The 20475-nt window shown below is 42.5% G+C and overlaps 1 protein-coding gene across 34 annotated transcripts in view; it reads left to right on the plus strand.

Moving 5' to 3' along the window:
* LOC105282229 (ensconsin) overlaps nt 1-20137 on the plus strand; it is a 151688-nt gene extending 131551 nt beyond the window's left edge. For 12 of the 34 annotated variants that reach the window (XM_026974247.1, XM_026974242.1, XM_026974248.1 and 9 more), the window contains 15 exons: nt 1007-1066; nt 3095-3163; nt 3964-4153; nt 4479-4825; nt 7191-7373; nt 8942-9397; nt 10967-11146; nt 11708-12024; nt 12127-12376; nt 12473-12594; nt 12672-12913; nt 13004-13127; nt 13334-13674; nt 17122-17384; nt 17601-17718. In XM_026974247.1, the coding sequence (XP_026830048.1) occupies nt 1007-1066; nt 3095-3163; nt 3964-4153; nt 4479-4825; nt 7191-7373; nt 8942-9397; nt 10967-11146; nt 11708-12024; nt 12127-12376; nt 12473-12594; nt 12672-12913; nt 13004-13127; nt 13334-13674; nt 17122-17384; nt 17601-17614 (3158 nt within the window). In that variant the 3' untranslated portion in view covers nt 17615-17718. Of the gene's footprint in view, nt 1-1006; nt 1067-3094; nt 3164-3963; nt 4154-4478; nt 4826-7190; nt 7374-8941; nt 9398-10966; nt 11147-11707; nt 12025-12126; nt 12377-12472; nt 12595-12671; nt 12914-13003; nt 13128-13333; nt 13675-17121; nt 17385-17600 lie in introns of all 34 variants that reach the window. The other 22 variants (XM_026974252.1, XM_026974253.1, XM_026974251.1 and 19 more) reach the window with 9 other exon arrangements.
* Nucleotides 20138-20475: the final 338 nt, after the last annotated feature.

Raw genomic sequence — 20475 nt, forward strand, 5'->3', positions numbered from 1 at the left:
AAAGCGATAGTAAATTATGATAATAAAAAAGACATCGGTATGATTTGCGAAATAAAAAAAAGGAAGATAAAAAAGCGACTATACAGGGAGTTATTACAAACACACAGGGAATTCTTAAAGCTAGAACGCATTGTGCGCGCGGTATACGTTCGTTATTTGTTTCTTAAAATTCTTCGATATTGTAAAATCTTATATTAAAACATTGTATTAAGAATTAGTTAGTATAAAGTTTTGCGTTTCAATGTAACCGTAAAATATCAACAAAGCATAATTGCCACATGAAGCTAGACTCTTTCAATAATGAAGCTTACTATCTCAATGCTCTGTGAATATCCGCAATATCTTTGTGAAGTCAATTCCGTGATACTTTTGCAAAGCTTATTTCACAATATTCGAATGGCTTTAATATAATTAAACGTACCTCTATGTGGAAGTAATTACGTAACATAATTATTGACATGTACATTATAATATTTGATTAAGAAATAATTATGCACGCATTCAAGAAATAATGTAATTCTACATTTTAAATTATTTTTATCGAAAAATCATGTTATAATAAACTTAGGTCAACCTGATTGAGGATTAAAAAACAAACTCGACAAATTCAAGGGCGCCTACCTAATCATGTCGATTCTTTACAATCTTAATCCTAAATATTTCAGTTCATTTAATAACAAAAGTAACATGCCCTTTCTAGGAGTGGATATTTAAATGAATTTAAAGAGGAATTTTCTGCAGAACCGTGAAGTCTTTCTGCAAGTAACGTGTGTCTCCCTCTCACACAATGATAAAAACCATTAAGCAAGCAATATCAACCGGCCATGCGGATCTGCAGCAATATAGATATCCGCTCTTTTGTGTCCACTTAAAAGCCGCAGACTTTCTGATGTCTTTTGCCACAATGATATCGCTTATCACACGACAAGCGTCGTCGAGCTCGACGCTTTATCCGCGCGATAACTCCCGGTGGGAATATGAACATCTCCGAATTTGTCTTTCGCAGAACAAACGATGCACTGGTTCGCGCAGATCGGCGGTGATAATGACTCCCTCGCTTTGTCAGGTATGCTTGGGTTATTTGGCGTGCTCTGATAAAGATTGCGTGTGCGCGTGCGTGCGCATGTGTGTGTGTACTTTATGAAATTCACCTGCACGGAGTTACCGTTTGAAAGAATTTTCAGACTTGATTATACGCTGAGAGTTGACAATGATCGCATCTCAATTCGTTGCTGAATGCGCAAGTTTATCCATATTCAGCCCTTCGAGAATAAACGATTAATAATGACGTAGCTTGATCATATTTTTGTTACAAGTTCCATATAATTTATTGATGAAAGATTACTGTGTTCTGGTATACTCGCGTCTAATTTGAATTTAATAACGTGTATTAATTTAATCGCGTGTAATTTGGAATTAAAGCGATACCAACATTGCTGTCGGATGAGCTGCCTGCATATCTGTCTGTATTTACGTTTTTGCTGAAATCGTAACAAGTCCCGACGCGGAGTTTTAGTTGCACGAAAATCGAGCTTAACTGATCATAAACGCGGCGCGATATAATCGAACGGAATTACGCCCGGTTGCTAAATGTGCGTGGCTAAATGAATGTGGGTCGCGGTATACATTTCTTCTTCCAGCTGCGAGAGCTACGAAATGATATTGTTGCGTGTAGTCTCCAATTATGGATACACGTGCATACGGGCTCTGTTAAACTGCTCTTGCTGAACTGTTTAACACGGCCCCCCGAATTTAATCGTTTTCATTGATTTTTCGGTTGGTGGACGCTACTCGCCGCGGGCGGAACTCATGAAAAACGAATCTATCCTGCCAAACGAACTGACACGAAGCTAACGAGTCGCGTAATTCGCCAATTGTGTAATGGAATGCGCGTTCGACAAACGATGATTAACACCTAACGGCTTGAACGCGAATCCTTTGACGCGTTTGCAAATGTAACCAACGCTTCCAAAATGGTGTTACACGCTAATATTGCGGAATATGTTGCGTGTTCTGCTAATAAATGTAATCGTGTGCATCTTATTTGAATGTAGTAATAAAACGTAGTTTTCCCATCGTTTTGCTAATGGTATTAGTACTTTTTACGTGCCTCTAAAATGCTAAGCAAGTCAAGCTGCGAAGCGAGACATATTCTCTAAAGTCTGACGTTTCCCGCATTTTGCTTGTCAGGATTTCTTTGAACCGGATTATGTCGGATACATGAAATCTAATATTATTCGCCGATTCACGTAACAAGGTCTGGGCTAGATACCAATGGGCTAGATACAATCTTTCTGCTGCTACGCGATTTTCTACGGTGGTCGTCTCGGAAACTTCTCGGATGAGCAGCCCGCATTTTTTAATATCGCGTTCAGTGAAAAAGACGTTGCATGTCGCAGAGAAAGCGATAACCCTGTTTTTCAGCGTGCTTATAAAATGAACGTCGTCTGAAGAGCAAATTTATTCGTTGCAACCTCTTCGCGCAGCGCCTGATTATCTTTTCCGTTAAGATAAAAAGAGGATGAAAGACGGACGAGGATTAGGCGATGGAATCGCCGCTCGAGAAAATGAAAACTGTCATTTTATAAAATAAAAGTACCAGTCACACCAAGGCCACTCGAGAAGGATTTTACGGTCCAAATAGAAAGGGCTGTCAAGAAATAACACAATTTCCCTTGATATTGGATTTACAATTGAAAGATACAATTTAATACACAGCATGAAATTATTTTCTATTCAATTCGTTTACTATTTTTGTTTTCAGTGGTTTTTGCTTTAGTTATTGTATTAATAAATTATTATATTTGCTAGAGATCTCAATGAAATCTAACAGTACTAACATCGCCACGACAACGTAATAATTCCTTCATTGCAACCGTTTAATCCTCAATTTTGCACTAACACGAGCAACCACATGTCGCATGTGAAGCATTCGCTTTAACCGCGTGTTCACGCATTTACGTATTATCATCCTGGTGGCAGGTGCATGCCATAACATACCTGTATATTCATTCATTCATGCATTCGTATGTGGTGTCGTCTTAATACTCGAATCTTACGTGCGAACGCATATCTCGCTTTCTTCTTTCGGCAGATGTGAAGCGCCAGCGAAGTCTCTACGATGAAGACTCCCTCGACGGTGATCGTCCTTACGAAAACGAAGGTACCAATGTTTCCAAGGGCACTGTACAGACCCCGTTTTCTTTCCCTTCTCACTAGACTCTCTTTCTAGACTTTCTTATTTCGGTAACACTAACGAAACATTAGCCTTTTATAATAACATTTTCAATATTTATATTATTTTTAACAAAATGCGGTGGCAATTGCGGTTTATACTCATTTTGCATACTGTAATTAATAATTAGTTGAAACTTTTTTTGTGTTTGACATACATTAATTTTGATACATCATGCTTGTATCACGTAATGCGTTTTGGATGAATTCATTTTACACATATTTTTGGATTATGCCTTTTGTAAATAAGTACTTTTACTATCTCAATGTATTTTGTACAGACTTCGTTTCTATTGTGAGATGATCTCACTGAGATGAGGTCAATGCAGTTTTTATCCGATTCCTTTATTCTTATCATATAACACATTTTTAATAATGATCTGTGATGATACTTGTTGTGTTAAATTTGTTTCGTCAGTGTTCCTTTTGATCTATGTTTTGCACTTATTTAAAATTAATTGTTTCTCGATTTATGTATTTTTAATTTTATTCAAATTTTACTTTTTTCTTTTATTTCAATTTCTTGACTAAAATTTCATACACTAGACATATAATCGTGTGATAAGATTAAGAAAAACATCTTCTTGTAACGTTCTAAAATAAGACGTGTTCATCTTTAACCAAATTAAATTATGAAAAGCAACTAGTATGAACTAAGCATTTGCGACTAATTTGGACGAGCGAAACTAAATAATTCCCTAAATGTTCCCTTCGCGTGACTGTTCGTAGGACGGGAATCGACGGGAAGCTCGAAGGAATTGGACAGGGCGAAGCTCGTCCGCGAGAGGCAGAACGAGGAGCGGCAGCGGAAGTTGGAGGAGCTCAGGCAGCAGGCGCTCGCCGCGCAACGCTTCCGCGAGCAGCGCGAGGAAGAGCGACGAAGACGCATCGACGAGCTCAGGTCGCGTGACCACGACAGGTTTGTTGGCTCTTCTAGTATCAGGTCAAATTTATTATTCCTCCAGAAGATGAAAAGTAGTGGAAGATTTAAAATTCCATTACACTCTCTCATAAAAACTGAAGAATTCATCTTCCAAATCATTTTCGCGATTCTTTCTCTAGCTTAAAAACATCGTCGAATTTGTAAGAGAAACATTGTACATGTTTATTGTTGTCAGTGTATCTGACTCGTGAAATTACTTTTGCCTCGCGCAAGAAATAAATCTGGTAACGCAATCTCTTCCGGAACGAGTTTCATATGAAGTACGATACATCCTGAAACATTGCGTTCCTTCTTTGCGCAGACGAAATCAAGTGGAGGAGAGAAAACGGCTGATATGCGAGGCGGAGCGAGAGAGACGGGAGGCGATCCTCCGGAAGAATCAAGAGAGAGAGGCGCGTATCGAGGCGAAGAGGAGGAACGAGAGGTCGCATATCGTCTTTGCGTTCGGTAGCTCTACGCCACGGATGCTGGAACCCGCCGACACCGGCGGTTCCACCTTCTGGGGTACCCGTAGAGCCACCTCCACCACCAATGTCATGATGTTTTCTGCGGCGCAGCCCCTCACCAGGAGATCCTCCGAGAGGGAGCTGGACGGCAGCAAGAAACGGGCCACTTCCGCAGGCGGACTCGATCGGAAGCCTGGCGAAGGTCAGTCGACATTACTTCTAATATTTCCCGATCAAATCACGCGGATTCGCGGAAGTTCACCAAAGAGCAATCGAGGACGGTCGTTGGCGCCAGCACATTGCAACCTTTGCGCTTCGCACATGGAAATTCGATTAACCCTTTCAGCGTACGATGTTAGGACTCGCTTACTTGCATACTTGAGCGTCCTGTTTTCGTGAGAACGATTCCCAATAGGAGACTCTCCGATAGATTCTGGTAGAATTCCGAGTATTCCTGGTCCTCTTCTACAATCGCGTTCTGGCATTTAAATGCCGATGTGAAGTGGATTCAATGCAGATTCGCGTGGAGATTTTTATCTCATTTTACAACACTCACAGGGATTTATATTTTTTATTTGATCGAGATTTCCTTATTTTCTTTTAAATGTAATATAAGTGCAGTACGCTTCGAGATGCTTGCACCTGATCGTGAATAACATGACGCTCTCTGTGCTTGATTTATTGTAAAGATATTGAAATATGTCATGTAAGGAATATCTCATAAAATATATTCGCGTGTGTAATACGGAGTAACTAGTAAGCAGCTGAAAGAGTTAAAGGCTTTCCGAATCTCAGTACATGGAAATTGTTACACGCATGGTGGTGGTGTGCTACACCGTGCACTGGTAGAATGCAAATTAGTATTTACCATAAAGTCAGTCAAGCGTCGAATCAACAATGTTCGTTAATACGAGCACGCACGACGAACGACTCGCAGGCGGATTTGGTGTACTTCAACGTGAGTATAAATATCGAATCGCGACACATAAAATACTTTGCTGCAATGTGTGTGACGGGGTAGATCGAAGGATACTGACCGATTAACATCAGTTAAGCCGTTGGGAATTAAAAAAACGACGATATTTCATAGCTTAATTGATTCTCCGTGATTATTAGCACAGCACAGATCATAATATGGTGACGATTGAATGAAGCGGAAAAATCATCACGCGTACCTAAAAAGATATTAAATCCTAAAATAAAATGATTTAATATCGAGATAAAAATCGGGATTGGCAAATCGTGAAGTTTTCACGGTATGTTCCAAAAGAATAAATCGCCAATTATAGTCCGTTTCCTTCCGCTAGCTCCGTCCCGTCGTTTGCTCGAGCGTATGTATTGATGATTGATGTTTGTCGTTCGCGTCTACAATCGTTCTTCCACGGATCCGAGCGTGATGGTGTCATTTAATTGCATCGTAGTTCTACGAAAATATTTCTGCGGTGACAAGGAAGCGGCTCGCAGCCCATGCTTCACACACGATCGCTTCCGATAGCTATCTTTGATAGCGATGTATTTTTCTTAGTGGCAATCGATACCACCGCGTACAAAGCAGGGAGAGACCACATCGCGCAAGATGCGCATACGGTAAACAAAATTTTTACAGTGCGCTCGCTGTCAACGTGGTTTTGTCATATATCTAATTACCATGATGTGGATAGCGAGGATGAACTACGTCATTATGAAATTAAATTCGCTAATTCACGCGTTTTAAACACCAAACGCGGAGAAAAGCTTGTCAGTAGTCTTGGAGCGGTCTCGTACTAAATACAGGAATAGCGCCACGCAAAGCTTCTCCACACGATTGTTCACAGCGAAAACGACACCACACGAAGCATGAAAGAACGATTGTCCAGCACTATTTAGAATTTGTAAGGCGATCTTGCCCGATTTAGCATTAAGTTTTATATTACTTTTGGTTCTTTATTTTCAGATTTATACTCTCTATAGTCTATTCTGTGTACATCCTTATGGCAGTGTCCCTTTAAACGATTGCCGAATTCACGTATACGTATTTTTAGCTTGAAGTTGGTTACACAGCGAGTTTTTGGGAACGTTTTCAGTCCTCGCGAGGATAAGTCGCAAGTTTTGCTTTTTAACGCGACATTTGTTTCTACTCTTCCCTACACTGCACACAGATTGTTTAATTAGCATTCACCCCGCAAACGCCATATCTTCATTCATTCTCCCCTGTCCGAGCATTTCCTTTTTCTCTTTTCGAACAAGTAACATTTTGAAAAGCATCGGAGAGGTACGAAAGTGGCGGATTACCCTTTACGGAAACGCGATAGTTTTTAACAAAGGGCGACTGTGTCTTTTACCTGTACTCTTCTTCTCTTTGCTACGATCTGTACTTAACGGTGGTGGGTTCTGCGAAGTGAGGTACACTGAAAGTAAAGTAAGAAAGAAGGACGACACGTGCGACCAATACTGTATCTAACTCACGCTAATACCTGTACCTGCCTGCCCTACTTTTCTCGTTCCCTTAAAAGCCCTTTCCCGTCCCATTTAAGAGATTTCTCGCGGTGCACTTAATATTTGCGTTGCGTTGAATGGTTTGTTCGCAGATATGAGAATGTCCTCGTCCATGTACGAGGTGTTCAATTGGAATTCTAGCCCCGATCCCCCCTTAACTCCTGCCAAGCATAAGAGAGCCAGCCTCTCTCTGCCCCCCACAACCGACATCTTTGCCGTCGATGATAAGTCTGATAGCGACACTAGGCGTCCCATGATTCAGCGGGCTGCCAGTGGTGAGTCCTGATGTTCTCAGACAGAAGCCTGTTAAAGCTCGGGAGAGTACTGACCGTTCTGTTCTCAAGAATGAATATTGTCGATCCTTTATCTCTCGGTTTTTCTGTTAGCACTCGCTCTCGTCGAACTCTCTCCCTTTCTTTCTCTCTCTCTCTCTCTCTCTCTCTCTTTCTTTACTTTCGTTCTACGTCATTACATCTTTCTTTAACTTCACTAGACACTTCACCAGCGCATGTTACGTTCATTTAACACCGTAAGAACATATCCCGCGTGCACTTTCTCTCATTAGGTTGCTTCCCATAGTTTCCTTCCCGATTGTATGGTATTGGTCAACTAAAGATGTTGTGATTTCTCGGGAGAGAGATTATCGCAGTCATACTCATGAGATTATCACGTGGCAGCCAATATCACGCAACGGTCTGTCGTTAGTTTGCTCACCCGTGTGCGATCCTTGCACTCTTTAGCACTGACACACGAATAGATCGGTAACACTATTAATGTTTAGTTGCAATGCGAGTGATTTTTCAAGCCAAGCCCAAGAGCCAGTTTCGTTTCATTACTGTGTGTAGTTACATGTTAATTGCCAATAAATTTAATTAAACGCGCTTGAGATACGTTCTGATGAAAACAGAGATCATTATTGTAGTCATTATTTATAGAAAATGTTTAGAAATTTGATGTTTCAATTGGGAACTATTTAAATGTTATTGCGGAAACTATTAGTTACGTTTAATCTTTCGTTCGTGCATCGTTTGTTTAATTAAAATACAAACTTATATACGTATCAACGTTCAATTATCAGTTTTTACTAACACTTACGTAACTTGTAGATATTAATTAATTGCGCAATAGAATTTCATTTATAGTTCAGCAGTAAAAGGTCAGGTATTACCGAGCAGTGTAATAGAACAACCTGAGAATTTAACTTGACTAATTATACCGTTAATCTGCTACGGACTTATAATCGTCACGAGTAATTATATATGTATAGTTTGCCGCTTGCATAGATGAGTTTCCCACCGCATGTTTGGGCATAGTTCAATTGATTCTGAATGTTACTTCGCTTTCCTCATACAACTTCTACAAAACACGTCATTAATATTCCCGATTGTAAAATTTACACAGCACGTACACCGATTTCGATAATCACACTCAATAGTCACACGTATCTCAACACATAGCAACTTACGTGCGTTGAGAGACAAATACTTGTCAGTGCATAAATATTTATTATAACAAAGAAGTTACCAATTATATCAGACATTCTTCATAAATACTGAACAACAGCCGGACAAAAGCCGTCGCATTTATAATCTTTCTCTCTCAATGTACTCCCGCATCACCTCACACGTTACAGCATGAAAAGCAAAGCAATGCAGCCGCAAGAAAGTAGCCCCCAAAAAGAGAAAAGGAAAAGCAATAATAATCCGGACACGTCGGAGGAGCAGCTCTCTTCTTTTCGAAGGCACGCTCCTCCGTCGAGAGCGGTACCACGTCGCGTGATCGCGCGACGGATCGACGGACATTGCTTCATCACAGGCGAGAACCTAAAGGAAACTCTTTACAGGTGAAGATAGCGACAGCGGCACACCCAGCACCCCGAGCTCGGTTTACCTGCGTGTGAACAGAAGGCGCACCGACCTCATGCCGACGATACCGTCCCCGCGCGACAACCCGCCGTCGTCGGCACGCAGCTCCAGCGCCAAGGCTTTCACACGTTCGCCAGGTAGGACTTACTCCATGTCCAGGCTGGACCAGCTCGCGCAGCCTAGGAAACGCGCGACCGACCAGCATCTCGGCACGCTGGCGGAGCAACGGCAGAGCCAGCCTCTGCAGAGCGCTTCTAGCATGAGCCGCAGCATGTCGCACTTGGCCGCGCCCGGAGGAGCCAAGAGCCTCAAACGATCCGATAATTCGCGTAGCATGGGCACGCTGCCGGGCGCGGCGCCCATCCCCAGACCCACCCGCGCCGAGAGATTGCGCCGCAAGGCCCGCGAGCACCAGCAGGCCCAGCAGCAGCAAGGTAAGTGCGCGTGGCCGTGCACTCAACTCGGCACTCAAAAACTATCTCCTGGAATTCTTCAGCTGATTCCCGCCAGCTTCTGTACATAGCAAGAAAGATCTACCTGCGCGATTTCTTTTACGCAAAAGGTCTGGTAATTGCCGCTCCGTTTCCACGCTAAGAGACCGTAATTCTTCTTGATTGTAGATAATTGTAGACGCAATAATTATATGATTACCCGGCGGTAGACTATATTTCTTTTTAGATATGTAAGCTGATATCTGTAAATTTATCTTTTAGATATTGTTCCTTGCGCGTCGTAGATTTTCAACATCGCTATTTTTCTCGAAGTGATTAATCGGCTACTTCGCTTTTTACTAATTTTCTCATTAACTCGCTGTACACAGTCGAGCTCTACGAAACACTTAAAGTTTAACGTAAGCTAGATCGACACGTGGTCTTCGGTATAATGAAGAATGATCACACAAATGACAGTTTAATAGGAGGACACAGTATGTACGCATAAATGCACTCACCGTCTGATAAGGGAACTTCAATTTGCTCTGAGTTGGGTGCACACATGCATAAGTGAGTGTGAAAAGGAGTCTTTGTGAATCAATCGGAATGACCAACTTCATTCTGTGGCGTGAAGGTAGAAGGAAAGAAATGTTTTCCATCAGCTTCCTTCTAATTTCAAGCCACGGTACTTTAACCGCTATAACTCAAGGTATCAATACACTTTTACACGCGTCACATTCTTTCACGGTAACTAACCCATCGAAAGTTTCCATACTTCTCGGTGACATTTTTCGGTGGCCACTTTTAACATTAAGAGCCAGTTACGTCAGCACAATCGATTGAAGAATCAGCTGACTCCGGTTAGCGACTCCTTATGTAACGGTTCCTCGTCCAAGCAGCGAAGGAAAGTTAAGCAAGCATTGTTAGCACGATCTTGATGCAACTGGCCCTTTGATCTCCGAATTGATTAACAAGACACTCCTGCTAAGGAAGACCTCCTCCACGGCTTTTCGGTACCACAGGTGATGGTATAAGCTAACATTTGGTAAGCTGCACGTTTTCTTTATTCCTTTATTATGTTATAATTATCGCTATGTATCTTATACAGCTCGCAGTTCACTTAGTGCCACGTATAATACACATTCGTTTTAAGTGTACAATTTATATTCCTAATTATTAATCCACTCTGTTCGATTACGAACTCCGTTCACTCGTCACCCTCTTACTTTGCGTAAAACGAAATCACGATTTCTTTCGTTCTCATTTTGGCTTACTCTCTTTTGTTTTGATTATATTTTCATTTTCTTTCTTTATATTCACGCAGACTGCACTTTCAACACCGGTGGCGGTGCTTGCGTTTTCGATATTTCATTTACGATATTCGTTTGCCGCACTTTACGTTCATCACGACAGCAAGCGCGACACGATCTCGATTGAGAGCGCCGAACTCGGGAATCCACTCGCATCGTCGTAACTTCGCGCTGTCGAGAGATTCGCTTGATCGCGTTCGATCAGTCACCAAAACGCAAAGATCTCAACAGATGTGTACTTATTTTGGGTGGGTGCGCGTAGGTATCCGCAGCGGCGAAGTGACACCAAACAGCCCGTCCCGACCGCACAGCTCCATGAGTCAACAGAGTGCCAGCAGCGTGGGCAGCAGTAACGTCAATCTGCGTACCCGCACGGCCGCGTCGCGCCGACCGCGACCTGCTTCTATTGCCGGTACCGGTGTCTCGGTCACAGAGAAACACAGTGAGCATGCCCAATTTACTTTTCGTACTGACCCTTTCAGACCGTCGACAATTAGGGATTTGAACAAAAGAAGAAGAATCACACTCGTGAAACATGAGTACTCTATTGGCAAAAATGACGGTAGATCTCTTGGATCTCTTAGATCATTAGATTGAGCAATTAATGCATAATGCAAGTGTGATGAAATACGTTCGTCTAACAATAAGCTGTACGTCCTGAAAGGGTTCTACCTGAAAGGGTTGAATACACGTGATATATCGTATTTGAGAAGGTAGAACGAAAAGAGACTGTGAAAAGACGTTTTCATTTGTTTTGTTTCAAATTTTTTTTCTCTCTCTCTCTATATATATATGTGTGTATTTTCTTTCTTTATTTAATAATTTTTGTAAATTTATATTTTTATTATTTTTTATACGTTATTTTTGTCTTTAATTATATTTCCCCGATTTCTTGTATATATTATTTTGTATAACATATTGCACATGTAAATATTGTACATATTCGCAAACGCACCATGCGCCCAGAAAAGAACGCATCCTGATTGCTCTCATTATCGCGCAGATCTGGTGGGTGACGTGAAATTAACGAAGGATTCAAAGCCACCACTGCCAAAGGTCCATAGCACTCCAAAGAAACCTTCGCCACTCAAAACCGCGGAGGTGAAGAAACCGATGGAGAAGTTGATCAAAAACGCCAAGTCGTCACCGCGAATAACCCCGAAAGCGACACCCCTACAGAGTCCCGGAGCCGAGCATCCACCACTCATACGCGAGATCAATCCGGAGATCATAAAGCAGAACGAGAGTAAGGACACGCAGGATGTGAAATCGGAGGATAAGAACGAAGAGAAGAAGGATCAGGGCAGCGAGAAGACGCAGGTGAGTTTCATCCTACCTGTACCTTGAAACTAGATGCCATGAAATTTTGATATTATTTATCGAACTAAGTGAACATCATTCGTGGATTGACTCTGATTTCAGCAGCAGCAGGAGGCCAACATCGCCGCCGAGTCCATTATCACTGAAACGAAGGTAGCGGCGGAGCCTGTGTCGACGAGCAAGCAGGTGAAAGACGAGACCAACTTAATGCAGGAGAATCTGTCGAGCGGCAATGTCGTGGTGGAAGAACCGTCAAAAACCAAGAAGGAGGAGAACAAACAAGAGAAGAAATTGATAGAGACGGTTGAGGTGAAGCCTGAAGGCGAGATGGACGATCAGATCGACATGTCAGGTACGACTAGCCGAAACTATCAAGCATGATACAAATTCCTGATAATAATTATTAATAATAATTTTAATCTGTTTTTATTAATGAATCACTTTACAGCATCGTTGATCGCGAAGATCAGAATCACCACTGAGGAGGAGGCCAAGGCCGCTCTGGCAGAACGCAGAAGACTGGCTCGCGAGCAAGCGGAACGAGAAGCGGAACTGGAACGTCTGCGACAGGTATGATTTTCTACATTGACATTGAATTATTTCTACTTCGACAGCTGCCATCAACTTGTGCATGACGATTCTCGCAGGAGGAAGAAGCGCGACTGGAAGCCGAGAGATTGCGTGCAGAGGAAGAGGAACAACGTCGCCTGGAGGAGGAGACTATACGCTTAGCTAATGAAGCCCGAGATGCGGAGAAGCAACGATTACAATTGGCGATCGAGGAAGCTACGCGCCGCGAGGAAGAAGATAGAAGAAAACGAGAAGAGGAGGCTCGCCAGAAGCAAGAAAAGGAGGAAGCGGAGCGCAAGGCGAGGGAAGAAGCGGAAAAGTCAGTCTGAGAGCCTTCCCTTCAACTGTATCTTTTAGAAACTCGCGATAAACAGTGCAATAAACGTTTTTCTCTACGTTGAAATTACAGACAACGAATCGAGATGGCCGAGAGACTCAAGAAGGAAGAAGAGGAGCGCAATGCCAGGCGTAAGCGAGTCGAAGCGATCATGCTTAGGACGAGAGGCAAAAATCAATCCAATTCGTCTGCCAAGGTATAATATATATACCAATAAGAAAAATCAATTGTTCTCATTTAAATTAAATCAAATTTTAATTAAATTTTAATCAAATTGTGAAATTGTTGCAATTAGTCGATTGATCAACTTGACCGTATTCAGATACCAAATTTACCTAAAAAGAGAGAGAGTGGGCGAGATTGAGAAATGACTCGTTACGGCACACGTTACGATGCGCACAGGGAGAGGCTGGCGATGGCGACAAGCTGAAGGAGGACAGCCCGAGCGACGAGAATAAGCCGATACCGGGCGGCAAGGGCGACGACGTCATGACAGCCAGTTTAATTTCTGAGGCGACTGAGCAGTTCATCAGTGGCGAGCAACTGGCGCATCACACGGAGAACAGCGTGATGCCCGCGGCCGACATCGTGCACAACGGCACGACGCATAGCAACGGCATTAACGAAAGTAAAATCGTATTGGATAATAATCAGGGTAACGTTGAAGGCGAGTTGAACGGTCACCATACGAATCACGGGAACGGTATCAACAGTCAGTCGATTACACTGGACAATGCCACTGTGTAAGTATACCAATTCTAAATCACGGACTTTCCATTAACGCGTCATTATCCGGTTCGCGTCGAGCGTATCGCGCGCTACTTCTCCTCTCGCTACGGATCGATAGACGGACAATAATAGCGAAACGCAGCCGTTAGTGAGTCGCGACGTTTGCTTCGGTAACGCGCGTTTTAATTGGGCATCGAAACGTGTAATTTCCGACACGCGCGTATCTAAAAGCGCCCAAGATAGCTCACCTCGAACTCGATGTATGGCTGGTTATTATATTCTACTACCGATTATTATCCGATCGAAGGTACATGTTATACTGAAAAGAATATTAAGTACATCAACGCGGGTTTGATCTTTTGCGCAATTGCTGATGAAGATGTTCAAGCACGATATTTCTGATCAATACATTCAATGCTACATTCAATTAATCGATAACGGTAATCACGAAGCAGGTAAATGAGATCAACGCGGTCTGCCGCGTTGATTTCCTGCAAAACCGACATTTTTACAGGACATAAATAATTGCACAATACTAGCCAATATATATTATTCGTGTAAAATGGACTGATTACTACTATTATCAAAAATGACGATCGGCCGCCATAATTGTTCGATTGCGAAGGAAAAAGGCGTAATACAATATATATCGATACGTGTAAGAGACAGCTGAACTAAATCGCGATAAAGGATCAATTGTTTGAAATATTGCATGTAAAACTTAAAACATACTCACACACACGTTATAGGAAGGAACCGTTTACCGAGAAGCAAGGAAATCAAATATTATGCTCCGGCATCTCTTGAGAATATCAATTATACATAAAAATTTCTTGGACGACTTGTAATTTGAAATTGTAGGATGCGTGAATACGTTAAATTAAATAATTTAAATTAAATAATAAGCGTGCTGTACGATTTTACTTGTGAATAGGTGCGATGATGGTTCTCGGGATAAACGATCATCGCACCGCGCAAATCGGTTGGTTGTTTCGAGTTTTAGATTTATACGCAGAAATATGAGAGAGAGGGAGAAAGAGAGAGAGAGAGAGAGAGAGAGAGATTTTGTCAGATTCCGAAACGGCAATCATTTGAATCTTCATTTGTGGTTGAATGTAAAATCGCGCTAGATATGTATTTCTAATAAATGCCTCACCATGTCGAAGGGCTCTGTATATAACGAATTATGTTGTTCGAGATGCGATCTTGTAATGTCAGTTAATGATTAATAAGTAAAGTTGAATTAATTAAGTTTCAAAGTTATATATACGTATACATATGTACACATTATTATAAATAGTTATTTAGTAAAGAAAAGTTTATTCTGCGCTATCCCAAGGCTCCCTTCGGAAGGAACTGCCTATCGACATGTGTTAATTTCACCGAACGTATGTGTCGCTTCGTGTGCAAATGTTACGAGTAACATCCACGCATACATTGTACATTGCAAAAGTAGTCAGAGTAACGGTTGACGAGCATAATAAACACGCTTTGTAACTTTGCCGTAATACGATACGCGATTAATTGCACGATTACTACACACAACTACACAAACGTATTAAACAATAGCCCACACGAATAACTCATTACTATTGTCGCAGTGATGAATGAGATCGCAGAGACAAGTGTATATTGTATCACCACCTATTATAATAATTACATATATTTTATAATCCGATATTCAGCTGTGTACTAATACGACAAATATACTATTTTTAGCTAGAATTATCAGAGAAAGAGATATATATATATATCGGGAATTTAGTCGCGTACGTACTCCGATCGTCTCTAGGTATTGTGTCAACGAGTTGGAAGGACATGTCATGTAATACCGTACATGAAACATGAAGCCGTTGAGAGCCACACAGCTACACAACTAGCGTTAATGACACACAACAAATAAACCTCAGTGTACATAATGTAAAGAGAGAGACAGAAGCAGCATAAATCTAATGACTCATCAAAACGTTTTGTTCTGTGATTTCACGTTACATTTACCAGCTCAGCAAGGATAAATAATAAAGCTAACGTGACTCCCGCGAGGAAGGAAGACAATTATGTTACGAGGAACAGTATATCAGCTAGCAGAGCTAATGTCTCTCATTAAATATGTCATAAGTATGTAAAATATCATAAATGTTATATTATTATTATTAGTATTATTATTTCGTCATCTTTGCTGAGCGCTTCTCTCATCTTCCCTTCAATTAGACTTTACTAAAGAGTCTTCTTCCGTTTGTATTGAGCCGTTGTGTATACCGTAAGTGCGATTAATTTTCGCCACGAACTCTGTAAATCACCAGTGCATGTTACCAACTAACGTTGATATGGTGTGGCTTGTTCTTTTTTTCCTTGCACAATATATATATATATATATACATATATGATCGTCTACGTACGTCCCTCATGCTTGTGTATTGTACACCATCGAGCGGTATATGTCAACTTACTGCCTACTTTTGCTATGTACTATTTATCCACGTGTTTTCCGATATAGTATACTTTTCTATGAGAAGACGTCTCTCTTCACACACTTCACAACCACGAATCCTACACGAACGATATATCCGTGCCGAGCAAGAGAAGAGAAAAAAAAACAAAAGAAAACAGATACACGGAAACGCGGCATGAACTTTCTTTTCTCGTGTAGATCTTGATCTGACGCAGACGAGCGAGATCGATTGTGACACGATTCTTTATGTAATGTAATTAGACACGTCTTTGCTGTTTTGCTGTTTATATGTTCCAATTCTCGTGATTACACGTCTCACACGTGCGTACATGGATACAATCGACCTATTCTCGGCAATGCCTCTTGACTCAAACAGAAACCTATTGCGATCAGCGTCTGTGGAATGATATATATTTTATAGCGTGTTTCGTTGAACGATCCGGAAACGATTTCATTCAGCAGAAATGCAGACGAGAAATGTACATCACTATATCGGAACATCACGCAGGACCGCAAGAGGTTGTCGATCAACTCGATTAGTACCGCTACGCATAAAAGTAACTTCAGACTGAACCGCTTACGATAGCCGTTTCAATAGTTACGTTACAGAATAGTCGCCTCTGGTGGCATACGAGATCCGCAAGTTTGGGAAGCCGTCGTATGATATAGTTCACGCAAGCAAGACGACTGAGCGCTTCACATTCTATACGTTGTTTAATTTGATCTTTATCTAGCTTCGTATTCGTTCAGTTGACGGCGTTTTTTTAGATGTATCTAGAATCGCGACCATGTTTCTGTCCGACGAAGTCCGAATCTCCGGCTCGTTTCAGTGATTCGACTGTCTGCGGACGTTAACGAGTCGCTCGCAATCGGCTTAGCTAACTTAGCGGCGGCGATGTCGATTCCGTGTCATAGTGGTCGTGGATAGTCGCTTAAGTCGTAGTCCCTAGCGTCTGTCTGGCTGTCAACTTAGTCTCTGTATGTTTTTTCCTTTTGGCTGGTTTTGTAGCAAGCAAAACAACGTGACCAACAACCTGTTAGACCTGTCGGACTTCGACACTCTGAGTAATAACAGTAGCGGCTACAGTACCGGGCCGATACTCGAACTGACGCCCAATCTGGCGAACGAGGATACCCTCAACTCCAACCTGAACCCGGCTGCAATGCCATTTACCCCGATGGGCTTCGTGCCCGCCGCCGCGAACGCCAATGTCAATCCGTTCCAGGACAATTTTATCAGCAACAAGCCGCAGGACAACAGCCAAGTACCAGGTAAGTAGCAGCTAGGTTCAGCTCTTAGTCGTATGCAAGATGTCTCGTCTAGCAAAACGTTCCTTTCAGCTTTTCGATTCCTGCAAAAGATTCCGAGTAATTGCCTGACGAATGGGACATCTTACGTACAGCTAAATGTGACCTATATGTCATATTTTAATTAGAGAATATTCGGAACGTGAGCTAAGTGTCATCTCTGCTTCTCTGTGTCCGCAGATCTTCTGTCATAAAGTGTCTTTCGAACGTTCCCGGGCGAACGAAGGAGGAGCAACAGCTGGGTGATCAATAACCGACCTGCTTGTGGCCAACCACAACGCGACAGCTATACTCGAAACAAGACGTCGTTCATGATAATGTAAATAACCGTTCGTCGCGCGACGCGTAAATAGGGATTGTCCAGGTGGAGCGGGAAGTCTCTCGGATGGAGGGTCATCTCACGCACCCTCCAGGACATCGCGCGATCGCGTGCTGGACGCCTGTGCGCCTTTTGTCACCGGGAAAAACTGGAAGTGTAATATAATATACAATGTTAATTAATTAATGTTACGCAACCAGCGAGAGTGGACACTCGGTCTGTGACTCGTAGTACGCTATTAGATAAATATAACTTTCTTAAAGGACCTACGCGGAAAGGGGGTTTCAGGCCTGTTTGTAACACATTGTTTTCATCGGATACAGGGACGTATTTTACCGAATCGACATGAAATTACTCCCTCTCTCACGCATACGCATACGCCCGCGTACACACACACATACATACACGTATAGATAGGGAGTAAAATCTTCGGGGCGTTATTCAATAGAAATGAGAGAATCGGAAATCGCGCGGGACAGGATACGACCGACGAGATAAATAGGTCACAAAACGTAAAGGAGGAAGTAAAAAAAAAGATCAAGCGCTGAGGACGTATCCGTAAAAGCAGCGTAGGAGACGAGAGCTCCGATGGATCGAACGGAGAACGTCCCTTAAGGTAAAAGATTGCGCGATATAAGGTATACCAGCTTACAGCGATTTCGCGATAGATAAGAACGGATTTCGTGATCGCGCGAGCGTGAATTCGACGACGAGAGAGACATTCTGTGGATACGAAATGGAGGGAAAGTAGCGCAGAGAGAGTGGCAGGGCAAAAGAGGAAAAGGGAAAGGCTTATCTTCCATACCAGATTTCGGGGCGTGCGCTCACTAGTCAAGCAATCTTACTGTCTTTTCATCCTTCTCTTTCTTCTTTTTATCGTGTTTCGTTTAAGAGGGCCTACTCGACACATTGGCATATCCTAGGTATCCGCTAGACTTCAGCCACTGTTACGTTTCCTCGTGGATCGAACGTGAATTCTTCCAGCTGTGATGACGACGATAACGACGATACCGGGGGCGTTACCGATCGCTTTGTGAGATAGCCGCTGCATAAGAGTGATTAACGGAGTGACGACCCAATAGCGTTAGAATCGCGGGGCGCGAGGGAAATTGCCGCGGATGATTGCGCGGAATTAATCGCGTTTCGTTCGACGAGAGAAACGGAAGCACAGGTCGACGTCGCCGTGTTAACGTGCGATATTGCGGACGCGAATGCCGGCTGTCGCGGCAACGTTCGAACGTCCGAAGAATTCAAGAGGAGTTCATCACTCGCAATATGAGAGAACGTTCGCGAGACGTGGATATCAGCAGCACGCTTTATATTTTTTGCGCTCGCTTTGTCGCGCGCGATATCAGTCGCAGGGCTCGGCGATTATTTATAAAGAGGATAGTGAGAAACGCGCGTTTCTCTGTTATCCCGGTTTTCATTCCGGGAGTAGCATGGAGAGACGATTGTCGACGCTAGAGAGGAAAGATAGGATTAGTGTGTACAGATTTTATGTACCGTTTGTTATTCGATTTTTCTCATACGTTTGCGCCACACGTACGCGGTATTCATCCCCTTTTCCCTTCCGCCCCTTCCCCGGTCCCTTCTCCTCCGTCCCTCCTTATTTTACTCGCATTTTGTCATAACCGGCGTAAAGGGTTCACCAAACCGTATCTGGTGTAAGTTGAAATCTTCTCGTCAGCGTCGTTTCTCGTTTAAATCCGAGGTTTTCGTACCTCGTTCGCATTTGCGTAACGTGTTATAACTTGTTTTCTCGAACGGATATAGTTTCTCGTATAAACGTTTATCACGCGTTTATAGTTTATACCGAGAAAGTTGTTAGAACGATTGTGTTATGTACAGACGCATCGCGTTGCATCGCGTGTCACCGTTGACGCACCGAGAGAGAACGTTAAGATCGTTAGAAAAATACGGGAGAAGCACATACAGCTCGAAACCGTGTGACAGATTTATTGACACGTTTTATCGTCCGTTTCTACACAAGAAATTGCCTCTGTGTTTATGTCCTGTAAAAACATTTTAACGTCGTAACGGAGTGCGGAGTCGCCCCCGTTCGTTACGACTTACTGTATCAAACGTATTTATATTAGTTCTTCTCTTTTTCGACAGACATATTTATTAACCGTTTGGACACAATATATATATATTACCCCCGCATCACGTGTACACTTATACTATTTTTATTAGATTTGGTTGAGACTCTATTAAAACTATTCTATAAGAGATACATAATAATAACGAGATAATTAAATAGAGAGAAGTATGAGAGAAACGTTTCTAAATATACAATAACGAGGAAGAAAATGCTAAATATCATCAGTCACGTCTAAAGGAACAAATACTTCATATTGTAAAAAATGCTTGTATGTAATAAATACTTAATAATGAGAAACCCGGCGTACTGATATGCACTGCATCTTCCCGCCCCGCCTCCTTTTCTGGTGTAGACGTCATAGAATTATTCCACCTCCAATATTAACATTAATTGCTCCGCGCTCGAGGAACATCGGCGACTGCCTTGATTAGTATCAACTGCGGTTGCTACAGTCGTTTGTAGCGCAAGCGCCTCCTACATTTCTCAGTGCTCTCCGCAAACCTTCACCTTTACCGAAACTAACGGATCGTCTCCCGGTAATGCGAGCCCGCCGACTTCACGCAGTGAAATACGACGCAGCCACGGAGATGCATCGCGGATACAACTCGTCCCTCGAGTCCCACACTCGCAAAAAC

Source organism: Ooceraea biroi, chromosome 12 (genome assembly GCF_003672135.1).
Source record: "Ooceraea biroi isolate clonal line C1 chromosome 12, Obir_v5.4, whole genome shotgun sequence".
Classification (NCBI taxonomy): domain Eukaryota; kingdom Metazoa; phylum Arthropoda; class Insecta; order Hymenoptera; family Formicidae; genus Ooceraea; species Ooceraea biroi.